The following is a 21,031-nucleotide window of genomic DNA, read 5'->3' as shown; positions in this document are numbered from 1 at the left end:
ATCTAGAATAATTGAGGTTTCAAATGAAGCCTCATACCTGCATTCTGGCCTTCCAGTTCGTCTGTTATAAACTTTTCCATTTGGGTGTGGCAAATAGGTGAAAAGAAAAGGAAAAAAGGTTTATTGAACAGGACCCTCACAAGCCTGATTGCCGCAATTTGCGTCAAAATCTCACTCCTTCACAGAGTTATAACTCAGTCAAATCTGAGCACATAGACATGATACACATCATTTTAGATTCAGTGTGACTTGCACTTTCCGAGGATATTGCTATCTCTGATGTCCATCGCGAATAAAAATGCATATATCATCTTCATCTTAAAATGAAAAGTTGAAGGAGTTTTAAAAGTGTAAAAGTAAAATATTCTGTTCTGTAGTCATGCCTAGTTAACAAAACCTGTAACCTCATACACAGAGAGTTCTTTATACATACAAACTTGTGTACAACACACAGTTTATACATGTGTTAACTGTGTAAATAGTTAGCAGGAGTGAACATGGTGCATGTCCAAACCTGCCCGCTGCACATGAATGATTTCAGTTTTACAGTACAAGCAAGCTCATCTCCTTATCTATCCAAACTGAATGTGAAAATAAAAACAACCATAAATTCATCTTTGACACTGTAGAAAAACTCATCAATAATGCAATCCCATTCTTTTCAGCTTATGATTTCATGAACTACTTTTATCCATCAAATTGAAAATATAAGAGCTCAAAGTTCTGCTTTAACGACAAACTTAAAATGATCAAGTCCATCCAAATTATACCCTATCCCTCTTATCCCTTTAAATGTTCCGAATCTTTCCCCTTATGTATTATTCCATGACATGTAGGCCATAAATACAACTGATTCTCCAAAATATATCCTACCATAGATTTACCATAATTACAGACACATTTCCAATGTCCCATTTCTTTCCAACAAACTGACAGGGATGGGTAAGAGGGATCAAGGGACACTATACATCAATAGGCTTGGCCACCCCCTCACCAGATTTCCAAGTGACTTGTGGTAGCTGGTTGAATACAAACTACTTTCTTTTTATGGCAATGTTGGTGTGTCAGAGGGTCCGTCCACTTTGATCCAGACTGAAATATCTCAACGACCAATGGATGGATTGCAGTTTTCTACAGACATTCATTCCTCTAACTTTTCAATTCACACCATCATCGGGTCAACATTTTAGTTTGGCTAATTCTTTATTTTCCGACCAAATATTTGCAAAACTACTGACATTCCCATCAGTGTCAGCTGTACTTTGTGTTTTGTAGAAATGTTAGCATTGTCAACTTGTGCATGTTAGAATGCTAACACTAGCTAGCATAGCATTAGACTCTTAGTCTTGTCTGAAAAGATTCCTACACTAACCCTAACTATCGCTTACTAGTAGATAGCCTACTCATTTAAAATATAAAAATATTTAAAATACATTGAGAACTAAAAGCTGCAACCCTGCAAATGGATAATGTTTTACAGACATACAGAGACTACTTGCTAACTCAACAGCTGATATGAACATGCATCCTATCATCTTTGTTCTACTCAATCTCGGAACTCATCGGCTATCGGTCTGGGGCCAACGACCAATATTTATGGGGTTTCAAGCCAAGACTTCCTCTTCTGTTCAGCAGTCATTGTTAACAGTCCTAGTCGATACTTTGAGTAGGTGTTTTAGTCCAGACGACATTTCAGCTAATTTCTATAGCCTAAACAGATATCTGCATATGAATGCAGATACATTTTTTAAAAAGCAAAAAAACAGAAGCTAAATCGATGTCAGACGATAGCCGATGGGCTTTTGAGATTGCATTTTGGCAAATAGTTTTTGTCTCTTTTGCACTCCACAAGGACTGTTTACCTGATCAAACGTGATTGGTCAATACTACTCGGACTACAAACAGACTGCAAACGGAAAACAGAACGCCTCCGACACACAGCACAGGAATCAGCTCCAGCCAAGTCCTGCATTTAGAAACAATCAGCTGTTTGCAGCTATTGTTTCATGCAGAGTGTTTGTTACTGTGCATCACCTGAAAGACATTTATAGACAGGAAACATGACAGAGTATCTGAGGACAATCTTAAGACTATGGTGGATGAGGTTGTATGCATACTGACACACACCCACACACACACACACTAATTGATTCCTAGCCTTTAGGGGCCACTGAACTAACACCACGCAGGAGGTTAATTTCATGGCTTTTATTGCCTCTTTTGACCAAAAGTGTGTTAAAGTGTGTGTGTGTGTGTGTGTGTGTGTGTGTGTGTGTGTGTGTGTGTGTGTGTGTGTGTGTGTGTGTGTGTGTGTGTGTGTGTGAGGGTTGTGGTGTTGGCAGAGCATGTTATTTTTAGGGGGAAATGAGCTCTAGTGGAGCCAGCAGCATACAAATACACCCAGACACACGCGTGGCCACATACACACGAGCCTCTAGCTGCTCAGTCAGCTGTGTTAACTGAACTCATCAGATGCTTTTCACTTTCACCTCTCTTATCACTGTACCTGCTTTGCTTCCATTTTTTATCCTTCACTTTAAATTATTTGCTTTGACCTTTTTACACTGTCTTTCATTCCTTTCTTTGAAGCTACTGTTTCTCAACATTTATTTTATTACTAAACTAAATACGTCAGAGCTAGGCTTATTGAGTATTATGACTTAAAATCAGATCCACCTAGTCCTTCCTACAATAACACACCCACCCATTGTTACCACTACCACCACCGCCCAAGGTGCTCCTAAACCAACTACTGCAGTACTTTCATTTTTCATTTTTGATGGTTTGTTTCATAAGCATTTGATGAGTTTTATTTCTCAGTGAGATATCCATGATTTGCTGAAATCAAATTTGCAGCAAATGCAGACTCATTCCCAAAAGTGTTGCATTAAATATTTCAAAGCGCAGTTTATTTTAAAAACCATATACACATTCCCTCTTTTTCACTATATTTTTACTAGATCACTATATTTTGAGTATTCTATTTTAATGTTTCACATCTAAAACAAGCTTTCAGTATGCAGTTTGCCATTTACGTAAAACCCTGCTCTGCAACCTTCAAACAGACCTTTAATTTGTACGATTCAGATTTCTTTTTTATGACAATGGTGTTGAACCACTGTTAATTTCATTACTCCAGTCAGGTATCGTTACGGTTAGACAAATAAAACCATTTGGTCAGTGTTAAGGACTAGTGAATACTGATATGAGACAAGATGCAGCTGCAGGTGTTTAAGGCATATGAACTTAGACCTCATCATTCTCACATTTCTTTGTGCTATATACACAAAGAAATGTATTAGCTACACTGACTTATGCAGTGTAATACAACAGCCCTGCAATACGTCTTACCTTCATGAAGATTATAATGTTCTGACAGGTATTTCTATTATTTTGTCTAGCCCATTTATAGCAATGAGGGCAGGCTAAATAACAAGAACACCTCTGTGTATGATGCAATGCAATACAACAGCACCACAACCCAGTGTTGTAGTACTCGAGATTGGTCTTGGTCTTAAGACCGGTCTCAAGACCGGTCTCTTCTTGGAATCAATCGCATTGGAATCAATCGCACAATCGGTCTCTTCTTGGAATCAATCGCATTTTTACTCAGTCTCGGATTAAGAGGACTCAGGATTTTATTTCATGATCGGTCAAGACCACAACTGCAGGGATATCACTAAGTTGCCTCTGCATTGTCTAATTGTATGTGTTAACATTGCTGTGATTGGATGTAAAACTTCCTGCTTCAAATACAACCAATAACTTGACTCATTTCTAATTTAAAGTTTGTCCCCATAAATTTTTCCCCCTTAACACGCACGCCCAAGAAAGTGAATGCGAGAGACAGGAGAAGCTCTGGCACTGGTCTGCTCTTGGTCTTGGTCTTGACCCACATTGGTCTTGGTCTTGGTCTTGACTCAGTCTCGCCCTGCCTTGGTCTTGGTCTTGATTCGGTCTCGACCCACATTGGTCTTGGTCTTGACTCGGTCTCAACCCCTCTAAGTCTCGGTCTTGTCTCGGTCTCGATACACTGGTCTTGGTGATGGCTTGGTCTCGGTTTAGGTGGTCTTGGCTACAACACTGTCACAAACTACATCCTCCAAAATGACCATACAGTTGGATCACCACCTCTCTGAAACGGTTTTAACAAAAACGAAACATTATGACCTTCACTAAGGACATATAATTGCTTACACACCCACCTGCTTGCAAGCAATAACTAACATGCAGGTTAGTTTCACCAATGAATGGTGATGTCACAAGTAGCAGATGCACTGCTGTTAAGGTCACTAGTTTAATATAAATTGCTTGCTGATTTAGAACAGTGGTTCAAACTGATGTACAATTTAAACAAAAACCTGCCAGCCATCAGATACTTGGGGTGCACGATTCAGAAAATGTCACGATTTGATTCAAAAACGATTTTTGATTCAAAAACGATTCACAGTATGTAAATGTAGTTACTTTTCCCATGTGATTGCAGTAGACATACAATTTAAAACTAAAGAAACACAACAAATTAAATGTAGTTTCATATTACTTTATATGTTTTCATACAAAAATAAAAAACTTTGCAACTAAAAACTGGAAAGTGCCATTTAATAGTATGTAGTAAGTATAAAATAAAACTGTTAAATAAAAAGAGCTTTTGGTTCAAAGTTGGGTGGGAGTTTAGAGCATTTAAAGAGAGTGCGTTGGTTGACTGGCATGTTAGGAACTTTAGGTTGTTGTTCGTCCACGTCTTTAATGTTAATCTCTGGATGATGCCGTACCATGGGAGTTCTCAAGTTTGTGGTGTTTCCAAAATACTTAACTGTCACTTTGCAAAGCCTGCATATAGCATGATTCCTATCAAGTTCCGTCTTACCCTCGAGGTTATAAAAGCCGAAATGTGCCCAAACTCTCGCCTTCAGTGAGGATGGAGCAGGTTGAATAATTATTTCTGTGAGGTTTGCCATTGTTTGCGCCGATTAACTACTTCTGCTGCACTCGTTCTTCTTCCGATTATGACAAGAGTGTCCAGGCGTCCAGAGTGTGAATTCAACGCAGCGCCATCTATGGGAATGGCGAGGTAATGTCATTTCAGGACAATAGTATACACGCCATTACAAAACGAAAAAAGAATAAAAAATAAAATAAAAAATATGAATCGATTTTGAATCAGTAGAGCTTGAATCGATTTTTTGCACACCCCTATCAGATACACTCATTTGAACTGTGTTGAAAATGTTCATTTGTTTTTTCAGTGTAGATTAAACATAGTGGACTGTGCAGGTGAAGTTGGGGGTCAAAATAAGAACAATTTGAACAGACACATGGCACGACATTGGCCATGTTCAGAGCAGTCTGATCATATGGAGCCATCAGGAAAGCCACAAAAGGTTCAGCAGGTAGGACGGCAAGCTTAGTGTTGAAATGTTCCTCTGTGTAGTAAATTTGCAGAAGGTAGACTGAGAGGATAGTGCCCTCTACAGGTCACTATATGTTTTACATACTGTAGGCGTCTACTGCGGAGGGGACAGGGAGGGTTAGCTCAGGTCACACCACAGTCACACTTGTCTTTACGAGCAGTTTAAATCTCTGCTGCCTGCTGGCTCTCTACTTGCAATACTGAATGTGAGGGTTTCCTGAGCACTTAAAAATTAAACTAACAAAAGATATTGTCCGTGCATCAAGTCAAGAACTCTAACTTGTTGCAGCATTGCTTGCAGGTTTGTTAGGTCTTTTAAGACCTGTGCACAGTGCTTCAGTAGAAAAGAAGTTTCTTAGACTCTTTCTCACAGCTCTCCTCCTTGCATTTCCCATCCATGCCATATTTACCTGTCACTGTGTACCTCTGCTGTGTGCTCAGTGCTGGAAAGGCAAACATGAGGATATTTTCATATAAATAAACATTAGAGGTGATGGATGCACAGAGAGTGTGCTACAGTTTGTGAGCCTTTGTGTGTCGTTTAGTGTGTGCGTGTGTGTGTGTGTGTGTGTGTGTGCGTGCGTGCGTGCGTGCGTGTGTGTGTGTGCGCGTGCGTGCGTGCGTGCGTGCGTGCGTGTGTGTGTGCGTGCGTGTGTGCGTGTGTGTGTGTGTGTCTGTGACATTTTCTGAAGCACACTACTGTCATGTAGATGTGTCGAGCCTCTATATCCCCTCCCTCCCCTGCATTTCTCTCGTCTCTGCGGCCCCTAATTTATCTTTTTTTGGCCATCATTTTAGCTGACTTAATAATTGTTTTTTTTAAATTGTCTAGCCAGTATATTCAATGTTGAATGAAAATAGTGACAATAAAACCGATTGTGGATTCAGCAGCCTGTCCACAACTCTGGTGGTAAACGGGGGTGTCTGGGGTGTGAGGGGTCTCTCATGATGTTAGAGGCCCGTTTGTAGTGACGGCTCAAACAGATGTCTCTCAGGTTTGGGAGTAGGGAGCCAAAGTTTTTAACTATGTAACTTAGAGGTCTGCAGACCTGCAGCGGTGTAACTGGAGTACCAGACAGTACAGCAGTATGTCAGGATACTCTCAATATAGACAAAGCATGCAGAGGACAACTTAAGACCTCTCTTAAGTCATTTGAGACTATTTTTTCAGTTTGACATGTTTAACAATGAAGTAGGGCTGCAACTAAAGATTAATGTCAGATTTCTTGAAATCAGAAAATGCAGTAATTCATATTTATAATGCATGAAAGTGGTTCAAAGGGGATTTTTGTGTGGTACTCACCATTTCTTTGGTATCCTTTATTTCCTGTCTCCAGATAACAACCTGCGTCACAAATGTCTCCTCTGTTTAGAATTATCTCTTATTTTCAGTTCTAGCCTCCCATGAGGCCGTGGGGGGCTCTGGGTGGGAGGTATGGAGCATTCCACCTGGACTGTGATGCGTTCGCGTGTTTGTGTTGCATTACACGTCGCAGCCTTCACAACACCACTGGCTCCACTGGGCTTAGGCCCCTGGGATTTAAGCACGCAACCACCAGAGGCCAGAGAGACAGAGAGGAAAGAGGGAGTGGAATGAGGATGAGGGGTTGGCGAGTGTGTGTGTGTGTGTGTGTGTGTGTGTGTGTGTGTGTGTGTGCGTGTGCATGTGCGTGCGTGTGCGTGTGCGTGTGCACGTGTGCTTGTATGTTCGTGCGTGCGTGTATGTGTGTGTGTGTGTGTGTGTGTGTGTCTCCTTGTTGAGGCGTTTTGTTAACCTTGTCTCTGGGAAGCGAAGGGTATAAACAGCAGAAAGAACAGATAAAGTGAGACAGGGCTGAAAACACTCAGACACACTCGCCCAAGGCCTGCGCTGAACTTTTCCCACGCACGTATACACACACACACACACGCACACACACACACACACACACACACACATATCCAGAAAATCACCTGAATAACGGCTTACCCAATGTTTCTTAAATGTTTCCAGGATGAATGTCAGGCCAGCGGGATGCCATCCAGCTTTATGAGTGTGGTGCTGGGTTCGGTTGTCATCTCGTGTTTTCTCCATGGGTTGTTTTTACCGCTGTCTGATAGTCTCCCAGCTGGATGCTTCGACCCAAACGTAGAGCTCTGCCCAAGGCTACGCTAAACAACAAAGGGGGATCAAACAGCGCACATGGCTTTGATGAAACCCCTTGCTACTGCAATGAAGCAAATCAGAGCCGGGGAGGACAGGACCTGTAGATTTGAGATTTGGGAAGATAAATAACCTCACAGAGGGCTCGAGGACAGACAGTGGGGACAGTAAGGATTCCCCCAAGTTTAGAGTTACTGCAACTCAATTCAAAAAAATTTAAAATTGAATCATCAGGTCTTCTTAACACTGTTATCTTTCCGCATTTTCATATCAGTGTCCTTCATGGTGAAAGACTTTTAACACATTCCTCCTCTTACAAATCAAAAGTTTAAATTCATAAACAATAACAACACATCTTTTCTCAGTTGAATACACCCAGGGACTTCCTGATACAGCCTTTGTTGGTCTGGTATTACCAGTAACTTATGGTGGCTAATGTTAGCTAAAGGTAAACTTGTGATAAGATTAGACATTGAAGTGTAACTGACATTACATATGCTGACTTTATGACTCTACATTTTAACACATCACAAAGGTAAACGATGACAGGAAACATATTTGTTGTTTCCTGCTTGTGGTCCTGTCACTCACTCGCTTTCAGACAGCTAATACTGATGACTTAAACCTACAATGGCTTTTTTTGGTCTCTTGGAGGCAGTGGAAAGTTGTGAACACAACATCGACATATGTTTTAAGGTTGATATGGCGACCTTGTTAGCAAAGATTACATTAAAAAAAAGCATAAAACATTCTATAACTTACTTATTCATTTGTTCTTGGGACATATCGTGTTGCTCTCTTTTCAGTAGTGGCTTTTTTTAATGATACTCCCCCATGAGGAATTCTAAGTAATGACAACAACACTGTCGGCGTGTCCACATGATACAAGCCTTCCGTGATCGCACCCCCCCCCCTCCACACAGTTGCTAGTAGCCAAGGAGGACACGGAGGATTAAAAACATGACGGACTCTTCAGAAGCGGTCATTATCTTCACTTGAGTTTCTGCGTGTGAAAATAGTCATAGTGAGAAATCCAGAGAGAGTTGTGTGGAGCTGATAGTCTTAATTAGCTTTGTACCAACTAATTTGGCTTGAATGTAACAGACGTTCATTAATATCAAAAAGTTATGCACTAAAGCTTTAAGTCAGTGCTAAAAGTTAAGTGGAGATTTGAAAATATGACTACACCAAAGTTTTCAACTGAGCCGCCCCACTGTAGGGTGGATGTGAGCAGATGTGGCTGAGATGTGGCAGAGTGGCCGAGAGCGGGGGTTATCACAGCGATGAGTGCTAAATATTGACACTGTCTGGAGGGGAAGAGGAAAAGAAGGCCATCAAAGAGACGGAGAGAGAAAGATAATCTGAATTGTTGAGAGGAGGAGATGAGAGGGTGAATGGAGAGGAGGAGCTGTTTGACCTCTGGAAGGATGATATACTAATTATACCACATTTGCAAATAGTACTAAATATAATGCACTAACGCTAAACATGAACTATTTCTACTTCTATCACTTTTACCATCCAATATCAGGAGGGTTTGAAAGAAGTGAGATGTAGCTAACAGCTGATCTATATGTAATAAAACCAATAATTAGGATGTCAACCCTTTTTATGCACTCAGCTGGTGTACAAGATTGAGCATGACTTTGTGTTGTGCATAATGGCTTTGTCAATAATCTGACAGCAGAATTCTCTGCAATCTGGATCTGTGCCACAGCTTGATTGAGACGGGCTAACAGGGCTTTACAGAGGTATGTGTGGTCTTGGGAACTCATAACCCGAGCCTCATAAAACAAGCTTGAGAAACCTTAAGGAAAAACATGTCTACTTGGTCAGAATGACAGCCTCTAAGTTCATTTTGTTGGAATTTGCCTTATTAAGGGCCATTTTCTGGGGCCACTCTGTCCACTGTATGGAGGAGCCTGCAAATACTGAATAATACAATAGTAAAATAGTTAGGTTATCACATTTACTACAGTTGTCATAGATGAGCATGCGCCACTGTGTAGCTAATCCAGTGCAAATGGCCATCTCATGTAAATGTGCTGCTTGGATTTAATGCAGTTTATTGTTTTACATGTTCGAGTTCAATCCTTGAATATACTTTGGATTTTGCACTGTGTTTTTCCATGACCTCCCTGAAAGGAGTAGTTCAACATTTTGGGAAATGCCTGATTTGTTTTCTTTCTGAGAGTGAGATAAGAAGATCAATGTCTGTTTGTGTGTTGAGCTGGAGTCAAATCAGTGGTGTAGTCTACGTGATACACACCTCTTGGAAAGCTCCAGGATTTCTATATACCCACTTAAAAGGGACCAATGACAGGCAACAACACACTTTCCATTACATTTTTGACATCTGTTGTTTTCTTCTTCACATAGGCTAAATAAAGGTATTTCCACCATAAATTGGTGCATAAAAGACTATCCGAATACAGGAAATGAAGTCCCCCACCCCCAAGGCCAGGATCCACAACAAAAAGTGTGTGGAAAAACATCTATCTCAATAGTCTGTCTATTTAAATCTAAGGTTGTAGAAAATTAAAACGACAAAAAATGGCAAACTATTTTCCACTTTTTAAAGTGTAAATAAACTTGTTGGAGGTCTTTCTTTAAATCAAGAGTGATCCGTGTCTTTGTGCCTTGTTTGAAGAAACTAGCATTTCTTTCAAAACTCATGACTGCGTTTTCTGAAACTGCACTAGAAATGACAAGTTATCTCAGGTCATCTGTAAAACTTTCCATTGTTTGAAAAAACTATGATTTTTAGACTCAACATATGTTTAAAGAGTACACTTTGAGTAGTGTTGACTGTACATAATCAGGGTTGAGAAAGCCTATTTCTGTAAGGTGCAGCTGGGACTGAAGATATGAGACTGAAGTGAGGTGAGGTGGATGTGTGAGGATCAGGGCATCCAGACTGATGCCATTTTCTCACACATCTTAGATTGTGTGTGTGTGTGTGTGTGTGTGTGTGTGTGTGTGTGTGTGTGTGTGTGTGTGTGTGTGTGTGTGTGTGTGTGCGTGCGTGCGTGCGTGCGTGCGTGTGTTCAGTATATCTCCCTGACCTGTCTGGCCTGGAGGTGGTTTGTATGATAAGCCACTTTCCCTCCTCTCAGTGTCCTCACAACCAGACATTTATCCAAAACATTCCCACAACGTCATGGGAACCAACCCTCTGCTTCATCTGAATGGTGTCGTCAAATTAAATTATACCTTGGTTCAAAGGGAAACATTGTCTCTGTATTAACTGTATTAAAGTGACACTATGGTGGAGATAATATATGTCTATCTTGTTTGTGTCTCACCTTGTACCACTTTAACCACAGATTCGGTACTTTCAACTTCTTCTCCTGAATGTTCCTTTGCGACCTCTTCTTTCAGGCCTCCCCACCTACTGCACACTAAAGAGGTCTTGTTGGTTGTGTTTTTCCTTTCTTTTAGGTACCTGGCCAAGCTGTCGTCAGTGGGAAGCATCAGGGATGAGGAGACGTGCGAGAGGTTACGAGGCCTCATCCAGAGACAGGTACATACCCCATACATATCTTTTTGCACATCATTTACTAAAAAGTGTGTTTAACAGTGGGGGATATCACAACAGTTGGGGTGATTGGGACACAAAAATACTGTGAAAACAACGTTAATCGTTTTAAAGAAATGTGATATTCTGCAGCAATAATCAGCTAAGAACAAAAAGGATGAGCCCTTGTTGTGAGAGGAAGTTTGCAGTTTTCTCTAGCATGCTCTCATGTATCTATAGAAAGGTACCACAATTGATTTGATAATGACATATCAATACCAAAATGAATACTGGTAAATGTTTTTTTTTTTTTTTCAGGAGACATTTACATTAAATGAGAAACTATTTTATGAGTATGTGTGCTGTGTTCGTGGTTGATGTAGCTCCTGTGTGTCTCTGCTGCAGGTCCAGATCTGTAAGCGCAGTGTGGAGGTGATGGATGCGGTGCGTCGTGGAGCCCAGCTGGCTATAGACGAGTGTCAGTTCCAGTTTCGCAACCGTCGATGGAACTGCTCCACTCTGGAGAACATGCCTGTGTTTGGCAAAGTGGTCACCCAGGGTAAGATCATACACTGCAGTGATTCCTGTCTCCAACTGCCTGCAAGCATCTGGACACAAAGGACACCACAGCCATAGGTGTCATTTCCGGGGATATGGGGGGGTTACAACACATTTTTTCCATGGTTTTGTCGCCTTTTTCAAGGTTTTCTGGACAATTTTTACAATGTTTTTTGTTGCTTTGCTTTTTTGTCACCTTTTGACGTTTTTATCCTTTTTCCCCCCAATGTTGAACCCAAAGTTATGCCCTTATCCACAGCTGATTGACACTAAAACAAATTTATCAGTTCACTTTTCTACCTGCATGCATTAACAAAATTGGGACCTGATTATCTTTGATTTCACAAAGCTGATTTGATGTGGATTATTCCATTCCATTTTAAAATATTCTGACATTTTTTAGCTTGTTTCCATTTGTACTGGCCTAACCAGTTACTGCATGTTGACGTCTAGGCTCCTTCTCTTAGACTTTAATACACTCTTTATCTGTAGAAGGTTTTTTGCCATTCAGAATGAGAAGCTCTTTTCAGTTACATAATGCAAAGCAATATGACTGTGTGTGTATGTGTGTGGCTGTTTGTGTATGTGTTAGGCACCCGTGAGGCAGCCTTTGTATATGCCATCTCAGCAGCCAGTGTGGCGTTTGCGGTCACAAGGGCCTGCAGCAGTGGAGAGCTGGAAAAATGTGGCTGTGACCACAATGTACATGGAGTCAGTCCAGAGGGTAGGTCTCTCTCTCTTTCTCTTTCACACAAACACACAAACACACGGACACACACGCAACGGAAACAGAAGGACCAACTGATCCAGTACATTTTAATGCAATCATTTGAAAGACTAAATAATGTGACAGTATTTTTATTGAAAAGGCCAGACAGATATCACTGGCAGCATATTATGTTTTGCCATCTTATCTCCATGTGTGTATAGCCACATCTTTTAAATATCATTATCAGGCATTACTACAATCATCAACCATCATTTCATCAATTCCAAATTACTGAAACATGGCTGCAAAATAGTGTAGTGTTTAAGCAATGTTTAAAGTGCCATACAGATAACCACTTCCTGTCTCTGTCTTAATATATTGTCATAGGGTTCCAGTGGTCAGGCTGCAGTGATAACATTGCATATGGAGTGGCCTTTTCCCAATCTTTTGTGGATGTGAGGGAGAGGAGTAAAGGCCAGTCCTCCAGCCGGGCTCTCATGAACCTGCACAACAACGAGGCTGGCAGGAAGGTAACTCACTGCCAGTGACGTAAAATGGGAATCAGCCCTTTTGTAGAACACTGCACTTTTTTTAGTACAAAGCACCCAAAAGGTTGCGGTGGCAATTCTTTTTCTGATCTAACTTTGCCGTTGTTCCTTCGTAATGCTTTTGTGTTACCTCACAATAATTTAGTTGGGACAATTCCAGCAAGTCTTAAATCTTTCTAGATATGGCCAAGTCAAGTTTCAAGTCAATCTACTCTCAAGTAATTTGAGACAAGTCCAAGTCGAGTCTTAGGTCATTCAAATAAGTCCAGGTCAAGTTTCAAGTCATTCAAGACAAGTCCAAGTCAAGTCTCAAACTATTTGAGACAAGTTCAAGTCAGGTTTATAATCATTCAAGACAAGTCCAAGTCATGTCCAAATTCAGTCAAGATAAGTCCAGCTCAAGTCTTAAATATGTCTAGATATGTCCAATTCAAGTTTCAAGTCAATCAAGACAAGTACAAGTCTATTCTCCACTAATCTGAGTCCAAGTCCTGTTATTTGAGACAAGTCAGAGTCAAAAAAAGATTACAAAATACAGTATTTTAAGTCTCATTGCAGTCAAGTCAAAATCAAATCCCAATGAACTTTGACTTGAGTGCAAGTCTTAAGTCTACAGCTCTGGTAGCAGTAGGTAGTTGTTACTGTAAGCCCAAACAGTCAGCATTTGAGAGATTGATGCAGCTATCCACAGCAGCTATTCTGTATGAATATTGTGCATAGTCAAGTTCTTTCTGCTAACCAAAGGTTCATTGGCATCTCTGCAGGCCATTCTGTCCCACATGCGTGTGGAGTGCAAATGCCACGGCGTGTCAGGCTCCTGTGAGGTAAAGACCTGCTGGAAAGCCATGCCGCCCTTCCGCAAAGTGGGCAATGTCATCAAGGAGAAGTTTGACGGTGCCACTGAGGTGGAGCAGCGGAAGGTGGGCACCACCAAAGTCCTGGCACCTCGAAACTCCCAGTTCAAACCTCACACAGACGAAGATTTGGTCTACCTGGAGCCCAGTCCAGATTTCTGCGACTATGACCCACGCACGCCAGGTATGCTGGGCACGGTGGGCCGCCACTGTAACCGAACATCAAAGGCCATCGACGGCTGCGAGCTGATGTGCTGTGGCCGCGGCTTCCAGACGCAGGAAGTGGAGGTGGTGGACAGGTGCAGCTGTAAGTTCCACTGGTGCTGTTATGTCAAATGCAAACAGTGCCGCAAAATGGTGGAGATGCATACTTGCCGGTGATGGGAGTGGGGGGGGGGGCACAGAGGGCACTGCTGATGAACAAAACAAACGCCCCACACTCCTGCTCAATTACCAAGGCCAAAGAGAGCAAGGAGGACTTGTGAACCTCCCTCTTCTTCTGCTTGAAACACCCCACCCTCCTACTACTGGTCAACGGAAACAGACTGAGTGGCTTAAACGTCAAATGTCATTCTATTCATTTTACGCCACCTTAATGAAAATCAGTAGATTATGCATGGGAGTCCCTACAATGTTACAGAGGTAGTTTGTTTCTTCTCAAGTAGAGAGCATCTTTTACTTTCTGTCTCCCTCCCTCACTCTCATATTTGCTTTGTCATTGATGCTTCTTATTTTTGTAATGTTTAACTTATTTGTTGAGACTGAGGAGATTGACGGTTGGTGGACCTAGAAGGAGGGGACAGACGAATGGAGATAATTAGGGACAAACTGGACCCATGGGTGGGCAGATGGGTGGGTGGGGTTAAGGGTTTGGGTTGGGATTGGGGTCAAGGGGAGGGTTGTTTGCCCTCTATCCTTGCTGCTGCTGCTTCGGGGACTCACTTGGAGTGCTGGATGTCAAAAAGGGAAACGCTGAGTCTGTCAGAGGACAGACTTGAACAACAAGGAGGAACGTGTCGCAGACGGACTTTCTGTGATTTGCTTCTTGAGTGTACATGGCTGTGCTGTGCTGAGGTCCAATCGTTTATTTTGCCCCCTGCAATGCCCTGATGCTGCTCCACTTACACACACTCACTGTCTTTCTGTCAGAGGGAGGATGATGATGGACAGGTGAAAGCCACTGTCAGCTCCTTCCTGTCTTTTCTGTAGACCCGTAGCATTGGCAGGTGATAGGCATGAGACACACAAAACACACACATACCCAGCAAACATTGCTTCAAATCAGCACCTGTATTCATGCACAGCTGATACCTGCAACCAGAAACCTTATATCCAAACAGTTTTCAGATCAGATTGTCAATGATTTGTTACCATTGCAGAACATCATATTGTAAAAATCCTGGATTGATGATGACCTTGGCCTTCTCCTGCACGTTGCCATCTGCCAAACGCTAGTTGGCTTAATGCAAACACGAGTAAACACACAGATACATGCATGCACCAGCAAACACACAATGTAAACACACACATACACAAAGGGGTCTGCCAGAGGGTTGCCGAGCATGTTCACCATGCATGATGACTGAAGCACTTTCTCTCCAAGCGCACATAGAGCCCTCGCCCCACAGCAGCGAACCTCTGACCACATTTTCAATTTTCCTTGTTCCTTTCATACTGTACAAACACACACACACACACACACACACACACACACACACACACACACACAGTTTCCCATGCCACTGTCAGGACTCTATTGTTGTCTTGTACCACCATAAAGCCAAGCTTTCCTATAATAACGTGCTATATAGAGACATACTGTAGATCTGTAAAGACTTATACACTGAAGAAGACTATACTGCCTATGAATGTATGTTAATACGGAATATATGCTTTGTCAAAAATGACTGTTGTCGCTTCTTTCAAAAATAATATGTGTGTGTGTGTGTGTGTGCGTGTGTGTGTGTGTGTGTGTGTGTGTGTGTGTGTGTGTGTGTGTGTGTGTATGGTTGCCCAAAAGGAAAGAAAGAACATGAGAAGATAGAAAGATGGAAAGTGAGAGAGAGCAGATCCTTTTCCACCACCAAACCCTGACACACACACACACACATACACACACACACACACACACACGCACACACAGAGTCCTGCTGACAGACATACACATATTTCAATAAAATTGTCCATTTCCCGTGTCTTTCAGCTGCGTTATTATGTGGCCACAGTTTGCACCATGCAGCATTTTGTGTGTGTGTGTGTGTGTGTGTGTGTGTGTGTGTGTGTGTGTGTGTCCCATATATGTATATATATATATATATATATATATATATATATATATATATATATATATATATATATATATATATATAATGTGTGTGGTCTAACTAATAGAACTCCTACCTGATGTCATCACTGGTCTCATCTCTACATGATGTCATCGCCGACCTCATGTCTGTCTCATTCACTCCTTGCCTGTCTTCGTCTGTCTCATTCACTCCTTGCCTGTCTTCTTCTCCACTAAGACATATTGTCAAACAAACATTATGTAATAGATTTTCCATATTAGTTTTTCCATATTAATAATATTAAGAAATGAATCTGTTGGTATCAAGTGCCCCCCCTACACTTCCACTGTTAGTCCTACCTGTTGCCTCCCCCTGTCTTTCCTGATCCACCATCCTCACACCTGAATGAAATGAACTCACTGGTAAATATAATATATATAAACTCAGTTCTTAAATCAGCCTAGTGATGGCATCAGATAAGACAACTATTATACAGTAAGGTTGTGCTGCTGTTGAAATGAAATTCACATTTTGGATTTTAAAAAGTATAAATACGGGGAGCCACTTAGCACAGACCTTTAAAGGGAGAGAGAGAGATGTGACACTGTAATTACAGCTTCCATGTCACCCAACAGATGTGACTATAGCCTGTATGTCTGACAGCACAGCTAACATGAACAGCTAATGGTAAAACAAAATCTATTAATGATTCCATGGTAAACCAGAGTTATTGCATTAGCTTCTTGTCATTTATTGTGCATGCTACCTTATATTTACCAGTTGTTATTTTACATTAATAAAATTGAGATATGTCATGCATGGGATTGGTACCATAGGGTTTAACCAAAATCTAAATGTAGCTATCAGCAACATTGGTTTGCATTAAGCTAGCCGTAAACCCCACTTTAGCTGCTAGTGTTAGCAAACACTAGCTAGTCTGAGAACAGTCTGTTAAGGCAAGGCAAGGCAGCTTTATTTGTAGAGCACATTTCAGCAACAGGGCAATTCAAAGTGCTTCACATGAAAACAGATTAAAAAATTAAAAACAGATAAAATACGAGCAAAAAAAAGTTACAGTGCAGTATAAGAAATTAAACATTGAAGAGCAGGTAAAACAGTTAAATATATAAAAGCAGATAAAATAACTCTCCTGGACTCAGTGATCCAGTTTTTGGAAAGCCAAAGCTTTTTGACCAATATGACAGATATCTCCAGCAGTCCGGTCCATATTTTCTAACCATCTCACCCACTATGGGTCCAGATGCTTCACACGGCTTTGAGGTTTCATTCCCCATAGTTACAGAAGCTTTTCCTTTAGTATACTCTTATCATTTTCGATGTGGTCGTCACCGCAAAGCTTAGTTCTTTTCTTCTCAAACCTTGTAAAACCCGGTACAGCCCTGCAGACAAAAATCTCTTAATAGTCCAAAACGTGTTCTTAAACTATTTTATTTCTTCTGCAGTCTGTCTCTAAATAGTCAAGAACTCGCTCAGAGTGTTTATAGACTATTTTTTTCTTTTTAGGCCTTCTGCCTAAATTAGTTAGTTACTTCGACTAACTTTTTGACCAGCCCAACGTCTGTCTGTTCTGTCACTCTATTTCCATGCCTGCATTAGAGAAACAATCAGAGATATGTCCGTTTCTGCAAGAGAATGTGACTCGTAATCATAAATTCAATCTTAACTTTCCTGGACTCAATGATCCATTTTGTGGAAAGCCAAATATTTTTGACCAGTATAGCAGACATCTCATGTAGTCCGGTCCATATTTTCTAACCATCTCACCCACAATGGGTCCAGATGCTTCGCATGGTTTTGAGGTTTCATTCCCCATAGTTACAGAAGTTTTTCCTTTAGTATACTCTTATCATTTTCGATGTGGTCGTCACCACAAAGCTTAGTTCTTTTCTTCTCAAACCTTGTAAAACCCAGTACAAAAATCTTTTAATAGCCAAGAACGTGTTCTTAAACTATTTTATTTCTTCTGCAGTCTGTCTCTAAATAGTCAAGAACTCGCTCAGAGTGTTGATAGACTATTTTTTTCTTTTTAGGCCTTCTGCCTAAATTAGTTAGTTACTTCGACTAACTTTTTGACCAGCCCAACGTCTGTCTCTTCTGTCAACTATTGTCATGCCTGCATCAGAGAAATAATCAGAGATATGTCCGTTTCTGCAAAAGAATGTCACCGAAATAATCATAAATTCAATTCTATTATTTGTTTTAGGAATTTATCTTTATATGTTTATATAGATTGTTATACAGTGTCAACAATGCAGCTTCAGTATAAGAAATGAACAGTTATTTAAAGAAAGGCAACATCAAAAAGATAGGTCTTCAGCCTTGATTTAAAAGAACTGAGAGTTGCAGCAGACCTGCAGTTTTCTGGGAGTTTGTTCCAGATATGTGGAGCATAAAAACTAAACGCTGCTTCTCCCTGTTTAGTTCTGACTCTGGGGACAACAAGCAGACCTGACCCAGACCACTTGAGAGGTCTGGGTGGGTCATAGTGTAGCAGACCTGACCCAGACCAGCTGAGAGGTCTGGGTGGTTCATAGTGTAGTAGCAGACCTGTCCCAGACGACCTGAGAGGTCTGGGTGGGTCATAATGTAGCAGACCTGTCCCAGACCAGCTGAGAGGTCTGGGTGGTTCATAGTGTAGCAGACCTGTCCCAGACGACCTGAGAGGTCTGGGTGGGTCATAGTGTAGCAGGCCTGTCCCAGATGACCTGAGAGGTCTGGGTGGGTCATAGTGTAGCAGGCCTGTCCCAGACGACCTGAGAGGTCTGGGTGGGTCATAGTGTAGTAGCAGATCAGAAATGTATTTTGGCCCTAAACCGTTGTGATTTATAAACCAGCAAAAGTATTTTGAAATCAATTATTTGAGGCACAGGAAGCCAGTGTAGAGACTTCAGAACTGGAGTGATGTGATCCACTCTCTTGGTCTTAGTGAGGACTCGAGCAGCAGCGTTCTGAATCAGCTGCAGCTATCTGAGTGATTCTTTAGGGAGACCTGTAAAGACACCGTTACAGTAGTCAAGTCTACTGAAGATAAAAGCATGGACAAGTTTTTCCAAATCCTGCTGAGACAGAAGTCCTTTAACCCTTGATATATTGTTAAGGTGGTAATAGGCTGACTTTGTTATTGTCTTAATGTGGCTGTTAAAATTCAGGTCTGAGTCCATGACTACACCAAGATTTCTGGCTTTGTCTGTTGTTTTTAACATTGTCGTTTGAAGCTGAGCGCTGACTTTTAATCATTCCTCCTTTGCTCCAAAAACAACCACCTCAGTTTTTTCATCATTTAATTTAAGAAAGTTCTGGCACATCCAGTCATTAATTTGTTCAATGCACTTAGTCAGTTGTTGTATTGGACTATAGTCCCCTGGCGATAAGGTTATATGAATTTGTGTGTCATCCGCATAACTATGGTAACTTATTTTATTGTTTTCCATAATTTGAGCCAGTGGAAACATGTAGATGTTAAACAGGAGAGGCCCCAGAACGGAGCCTTGGGGAACTCTGCACGTCATATTTGTATGCTCAGATGTATAATTCCCTATAGACACAAAGTAGTCCCTATTCTTTAAATACGACTCAAACCACTTTAGTACTGAGCCAGAAATGCCAACCCAGTTTTCCGGTCTAGTAATATGTCATGGTCAACTGTATCAAATGCAGCACTCAGATCAAGTAATACCAAGACTGAAATTTTGCCACTATCTGTGTTTAAGTGGATGTCATTAAAGACTTTAACAAGAGCCGTCTCAGTGCTGTGGTGTGGTCGAAAACCCGACTGGAAGGCATCAAAACCGTTTTTTCAATGATTTTACTTAAAAATGGAAGGTTTGATATTAGTGACGTGTCTAGATTGTTCTTTGTTAACTTAAATATTTGCAAGTTTCCAAGTTTGGTAGCCAGTGGCGCAAAAAGTGGGTATACACTATATGCGGCGCATAGGGGCGCAGCACCATGGGGGGCGCCAAAGCGACGGTAAACCAAAAAAATATTAATTTTTTTTCTGTATTTTCAATATGTAGCTGTGTGTTTCTAAATCATTTCTGCATTTCCTCAACATTTTAGAGGACTAACAGGCTAGATTAGGCGCCCTGTCTCATAAGATTCCATCATAGAATGTTGACATAGAAGAGCGGGTGGGCGCCGTGAGCGCTAAGTGAGCAGGTACGAGCGTACGAGTAGTAAGTTGCCGTCTATGGAAAAAGTTCAAAGCAAAAAGCTGTTGGGGCTAAAAAATAGAAAAAGAAAGAGGGGAAAATGAGATGACATGTCAATGGATGCGACAGCAGTTAAATAAGTGGATGGTGAGAGGCAGCAGGTAGGATTTAAAGTGTGACGTCTGTGCTTGGAGGCTTGCAAATATTCATGTTAACAGACAGTTTGCTAACTTAATGCAAACCAATGTTGCTGATAGCTACATTTAGATTTTGGTTAAACCCTATGTTACCAATCCCATGCATGACATATCTCAATTTTATTAAGGTAAAATAACAACTGGGAAATATAAGGTAGCATGCACAATAAATGACAAGAAGAAAAATAAAAATAAATATGAAAAAAATAATAAAATAATATAATAATAAAATAATAAATATATATATATATATATATATTAGGGCTGTCAATTGATTAAAAAATTTAATTACATACTCTGTGATTAATTAATCAAAATTAATCGCATACTTAATTAACGGTGCCTGAACCAATACTTTTTAAGAAAGTAAAAAAAACCAAGAAAAAACAAGAAGGGTACTAAACAACAGTTGGTGACATTAAAGAACGGCTTGTTTATTGCTAAGGCCATATGGTCAACATTAAATGATTTAATAATAATGTATAACAATAACTAACTTATTTCACTAATAAATTGCTGTTGAACGACAAAAACAACCACCAGATGGGAAAACGACATTTACAATAACTTCAAATGCACCACGAGGCTGTAGTTTACCAGTTTCATTGAACGCACCGTCTGTGTTGTTTCTCCGA

The 21,031-nt window shown here is 40.9% G+C and overlaps 1 protein-coding gene across 1 annotated transcript in view; it reads left to right on the top strand.

The window, feature by feature from the left end:
* Positions 1-15,649, top strand: part of wnt4 (wingless-type MMTV integration site family, member 4) — a 23,930-nt gene extending 8,281 nt beyond the window's left edge. The window contains exons 2-6 of the mRNA XM_078249578.1: positions 10,998-11,079; positions 11,479-11,632; positions 12,224-12,355; positions 12,728-12,870; positions 13,653-15,649. Coding sequence (XP_078105704.1) covers positions 10,998-11,079; positions 11,479-11,632; positions 12,224-12,355; positions 12,728-12,870; positions 13,653-14,123 — 982 coding nt within the window. The 3' untranslated portion in view covers positions 14,124-15,649. The remainder of the gene's footprint in view (positions 1-10,997; positions 11,080-11,478; positions 11,633-12,223; positions 12,356-12,727; positions 12,871-13,652) is intronic.
* Positions 15,650-21,031: the final 5,382 nt, after the last annotated feature.

This window comes from Sander vitreus, chromosome 4 (genome assembly GCF_031162955.1).
Source record: "Sander vitreus isolate 19-12246 chromosome 4, sanVit1, whole genome shotgun sequence".
Classification (NCBI taxonomy): Eukaryota; Metazoa; Chordata; class Actinopteri; order Perciformes; family Percidae; genus Sander; species Sander vitreus.
This window is presented reverse-complemented; position numbering and strand designations above follow the sequence as displayed.